General features: G+C 33.7%; 1 protein-coding gene across 1 annotated transcript; it reads right to left on the bottom strand.

The window, feature by feature from the left end:
* Positions 1-2,104: 2,104 nt before the first annotated feature.
* LOC120075040 (uncharacterized) lies at positions 2,105-4,158 on the bottom strand. The gene is made up of 5 exons (XM_039028188.2): positions 3,686-4,158; positions 3,495-3,598; positions 3,244-3,415; positions 3,037-3,156; positions 2,105-2,944 (listed from the first exon to the last, which is right to left on the bottom strand). The coding sequence occupies exons 1-5, from the start codon at positions 3,869-3,871 to the stop codon at positions 2,411-2,413; spliced, it is 1,116 nt and encodes a 371-aa protein (XP_038884116.1). The 5' UTR covers positions 3,872-4,158; the 3' UTR covers positions 2,105-2,410.
* Positions 4,159-5,620: the final 1,462 nt, after the last annotated feature.

Genomic DNA, 5,620 nt, shown 5'->3' with positions numbered 1-5,620 from the left:
AATTCAATTGGCTAATCATAGAACACATGAGGTAATTGCTTGCAATTATTAGGCTTAGCCTACTTGTCTAGACAACCAAGTCTAACCATAATTAATTAGCTAATCTCTCAATTAAACTAAATGCTCGATTGATTGGGTTCATTAGTGTCCATAAAAATCTTACATCCGATAAAGCCTAGGGGATTTCACTAAGTCAATTAATTTCTTGGATAGCCTAAGTTATTAATTGATTTTGTTTTGAATTAAATCAATCATGCAATTGTTGCAAAAGGGTTATTCTAAATAACCAATCAATTTAGCACAATCTTGCTTTTGACCTTTGCTACTTTTAAGTTTAACACATAAATTATATATGACATATCATATCTAGCAATGAAAGGATGAAGATTGGCTAAATCGTTCATAAATTCAAAGCATAGAAATTAAATTGCGTTAAGAAACCTAATAAAACAGCAAGCAAAGTTAGTAAAACAAGTTCTCACATCCAATTCAATGGGTTTCTAACCTAACTAGATACTAGAAAGAATACCTTAGCCACTCATGATGTTGACTAATCTTCCCATGGCCAAGAATAATCTCCAAAGATGAAATACATAGTGAAAAGTAAAAGAAAGTGGAAGAAAAGTGTAGAGGATGCTGGAATTCGATGAATCTTTGGCCTAGAAATCGTATCTCATACTTATCAGGATTATCACAATACTGTAGACAGCGCTGCAATGCTACATCTTCAATTGTCCATGCATATAAGTGATAGCGCCACAGGGGAGCATCGCAACATTGTACGTTTTTTGTGTCTTCTATGGGAAGAGCTGTGTGGCAGCGTCGAAGGGAATTGCAGCGCTCTTGCCTTGGCATCGTGCGCCAGCACTACGTGACGCCCTGCCTCAAGGGCCTTTTCATAATTTTGTCAATCTTTTTCCAGTTGATGCTTTGAGGCTCTGTTTTGTTCCATTTTAGCCCAATTTTCGTTTTGATAGTCAATTCTACCTCTTTGATGCTCAAGACTTATAAAATCACGAAATAAAAAAGTAAAATCACAAATGAGTCCGAATTAAGTAGAGATAGATAGCACCTTTCGGGCGCTATCATGTTCCTTGTGAGAATTTGCCTACTTTGGAGAACTATTTTTCATTGTTAGGATCCGTTGACCTCGCCAAGGCTATGGCCATGTTTAAGGAAATTACTAGATCCATTGAAGTTGGTATTCTTCCTTTTTAGACCAAAGTAAACTCTTTATTCCTTTGGAATCTCTTGGTTGAGAAAGCTAGATATGCTAACGAGAGTAAAGCTTTCATGAATTCCATTCGTGATTTCCATTATAGTGGTTCTATCCTTGGATTCCTTATAGTCAACTATAGACAAAACTTTATCATTCATGTTTTAGCTTCTCATGCCCGTCAACTTGGCTTTCCTGCAATTTGGATTGATGCTCATCCTTCTTGGGTGGATTCGACTCTCCTTGCTGATTTGTCTTCCCTTTCAGTTTCTTTGTTTTTCTTTGTTGTTCTAAAGGAAAAAAAAAGAAGATAAAACTCCTAAACTTCCATAAAAATAATTAATTTAAACACTCCATTATAATTTATTTTCAAAATCATTAAGCCATAATTTTATATAAAACTATTTAAATTGAATGATTAATGTATTTAGAGAGAAAAATGAGAATCAAATAGATAGTAATAATTTTTATCTACTCGTCTTCTAACCACTCAGGCTGCACCTGAGATTGATTCTGGATTCTTCCTATATTTTATTTTAACTTTAATTTTATCATTAAAAGTAAGATTTATTTTATATATTTACTCTAAACAATTATTTAATAATTATAAATTATAAAAAAATGATATTAGGTACGTTTTAATTATTATATCTAAAAAATGATTGTTTAATATGTATTTACCAAACATTTATAACCGACTTATTCAACAATAAAACCTTAGTCCATATACATACATATACCAAATGATCAAATTATATTGACTTATTCAAATCCATATGCATTTTAATAATAAGGTAAATTAAAAACAATAAAAACAGTTTACTTGATTAAATAATTTGGATGTCAAAAAAAAAAAAAAAAAAAAAAACCAAAAAGCAAATGTGAATATGTCAAATTCATGTGAATATACCATTGTCTAACAACCAAAAATGTTGCATTTTCCGTACATTACCAAAATTTCCAAACCACATAATTACATAGCTTCCATGATCTTTCCACACCAAAAAATAAAATAAAATATAAAAAGAATCCAAAACCAAACCCAATTACGAAAGTAATATTCGAGGGCATCTTAATATACTTATTTCTATACTCACATAAAAAAAATAATTAAAATATTTTAAATAATAAAATTTAGACATGTCAAATTATAATAAGACAATCTGCACTTTCATTGGGAACTACATATGTTCTTCAGTGTCCTCGCACTCTTCTTGTTCTCACTGAAATTGGCTTCTTCTCCAGATTTAAACGGAAGCTTCCCTTCTCACTTACCTCTGTCTTCTCTACCTTCCTTTCCACGTTCAACCCATTTTTGACTTTTGAACCTCTCTCCTCATCCATTTCATCTCCTCTCATTTTGTTCCCTTCTTCTTCTTCTTCTTCTTCTTCTCCTCCTCCTCCTCCTCTTCGATTTCGATTTTCGGTTTCTGGGTTTGGTTTAGATTCAACTTCTGCTTTCTCTAACTCTTGTTTATCATGTGGAGTTGTTCCAGAACCAGGGCTTTTCGGGCTGCTTGGACCATCATGGGAGCGGGAGAGCTCCATGGCAGCTCGAGCTGCAGCAGCTGCTTGAGCTGCGGATTCGAAAGCGGCTTGCGCTGCATCAGCCACATCTTTGTACTTCTGTTTAGAACCAGATGCGACTTCAGTGGAGAATTGCAAATTCTCTACCACTTCACTTCGTGGCTCTGGCTGGTTTTGCCTTGTGTTTCTGGTTAGTTTTTCCTGTGATGATCAGAGACAGAATCCCAATTGCCAATCAAATTTGGGTTTAAGATTTTGGGTTTGCAGTAAAGATTAAATCTGAAGCTTCATACCTCATTGGACGGAGGATGGTTGTCAATTTGCAATACAATCCCATTCTCAGAAGCAATGGCTTTCAGGACCTCCATTCTACTCTCCAAAGTGGGCTGCCTTGTGGAAAGCTTTTGCATTAACTACAGAAACAGAGCACGAGATTAATAAAGAAGGAAAACAGAGCATGTAGTAAAAATCGTGAGTGAATGAATAAAGAGATAAGATACCAAATGATTGACTCCACAATTGTTGCGTAACTCAACAGCACGAGCAGTGAATTCCTTGCCAAAACGAGTGGTCAGAACTGATTTGATCTCATGAAGTTCAGGGAAATCCCCACATCTGGAAGCAGCAAATAGCAACCCTGCAACTGCCTCTTTCAATTCCTCAGGGCACTCGCTGAATTCAACAACAAAAACTCAAATCAAATCAAAATCAAATCAACTGTGGAAGAAGGAGATTAGAGTAGGAAGAAAACCTTTGTTGCTCGAGGAGGGTGGTTCTTTCAAGCAAAAGATTGAGATACCCTTCAATCAAAACATAGGCATCCAGAGCATTCTGATCCTTAATAACTTTCTCAACCTATGGATAAAAAAAAAACAGAACAAAAATCAATAAATTGGAATGGGAAACCAAAAGATGAGAAAAGGGGGAAGAAGAGAGACGGACACGGAGGAGAGCGCGGTGGTGGTTGGGGAGTTGAAGGAGTTGGAGGACGTCGGAATTGGCCTGAGAGCATCTGACACGGCGTTGGGCGGTGAGAATTGAAAGGCGAGAGAGAGCAAGATTGAGAAGGGGGCGGAATTTGGAGGCTCTGAAATTCCTACCAAGAAGAGCATCCAGCTTCCTTCCCATGGCGAAATGGGTTAATTGAAATGATTTAATGGAATTTTTAATGGGTTTAGATTATATATGAATGTTGTTTCAGAACAGGAGAGTGTGAAGAAGGGTTGAAGATGAAGCGCGTGGGAAGGGTTTGGTTTCTGTGTGTTGCTTATAGACGAAGTCTTCGTTAGCCCAAACCAAAACATTTTTGTGTGAAAACCCTCCAACACGCTTCCATTAACCGACTTTTAGTCTCCACTTCCCTAATTAGCCCACAAAATTTTCATTAATAATATAAATATTCATATTTTAATATTAAAAAATAGGTACGGAGATTTGAACATCAACCTTATTTAGAAAAATATATATCCATAATTGCTATTGAACTATGTTCACCTTAACGCTATTTTTTTTTTTTTTTTTATGTAACTCAATTTATGTTATGTGTTAAACTTACGTGACATAATACTTAATGTACTTCTAGAAACTTAAACAAGCAACAAAGTCTATTTCTTTTTGAAACTAACCATTAAATCGTTTATAAGAGTAAAAAAGATCAAAGGTAAGAATTTCTTTTTGATCGTGGTCCACCCCACGGGCGTATCCAAGCCTCAGGACACCTTTGGGAGTCTGCACGTTCCAAAGGAGAAAGTTAAAGCCTCGAATATTGAGTTGGACTTTCCGACCTTGCTTCATTTCACCAAAAGAGTGATAATCGAGCTAAGCTTATTGGTCAAAACCATATGACCTTGGTGCTACACCTATGCTGACACAATCAATATTACACACATTTCAAACGAATGTCAAATGAGACTCTATAAATAGTCTCATTCCACCACCTCAATTGATAATAAAGCATCAAATTAATTACTTTATTAACTTAAGCATTGGAGTGTCTGTCGAACTCTTTACCATACCAATACGAATGAACTCCTTGGACCAAAACAGTTGGGTGACTTGGACACATGCAAACACTTCTCAAATTTTCTAATTTCTATACTATATTTCTCTTTTTTTTTTTTGTGTGTGTTTTAAACTTACTATGCATAGTTCAAAAATAGTATAAATTGATATATACTCATTTTCTTGGGTTTAAATATTTAAATCTTACCCCATATTTGTTACATTAAAAAATAATAAAATAAAATATGTAGAAAAGTAGAAAATTAGCATATTTTTAAATAACCGAGTCTAGATTTAAAAAATATCTGAATATTGAGAACTAAAGTATATATATATATATATATATATATTAGTAAAATAAGTGGAGTGGAGAAGTCTGGACTCCTGCTTAAGGAAGTTAGTATATAAAAATTACCACTAAGTTTAGCTCATATATATTGAGTCCCTATATTAATTTGAATTTTGTTGATTTACCTTTCTATTCAATCAATTGTATCGTGTCTAAACCCTAATTATCATATAAGACTTATAATTTTATCAATTAAACCTTTAAATTTTTATAAGTTAATCAATTTAGATTCTCAATTAGGATCTTTTCTAAAATTGTCTATGCAATAATCTAATCGTCCGTTTTATTAATGACTTTTGAAGAAGCTTACACATGTATAAAAGTTTAATGCATAGTCGATTTTCAAGTGTAATTTTAATAAGGAATCTCGATTGACACTTATAATAATTTAGAAATTGTATTAAAACAATTATATGTTTTTCACGATATTTTTTTAACCAAATCAGAAGAAGGGTACTAATGGATATACTTTTACTAAAATTTAAGATTTAAAATGATATAATCATTAATTTAGGATTTAAATCCAC

This window comes from Benincasa hispida, chromosome 4 (assembly GCF_027475165.1).
Source record: "Benincasa hispida cultivar pf3 chromosome 4, pf3_genome.v1.1, whole genome shotgun sequence".
In the NCBI taxonomy this organism is placed as follows: domain Eukaryota; kingdom Viridiplantae; phylum Streptophyta; class Magnoliopsida; order Cucurbitales; family Cucurbitaceae; genus Benincasa; species Benincasa hispida.
Note: the sequence above shows the minus strand (reverse complement) of the source record. Positions and strands in the feature narration are given on the sequence as shown.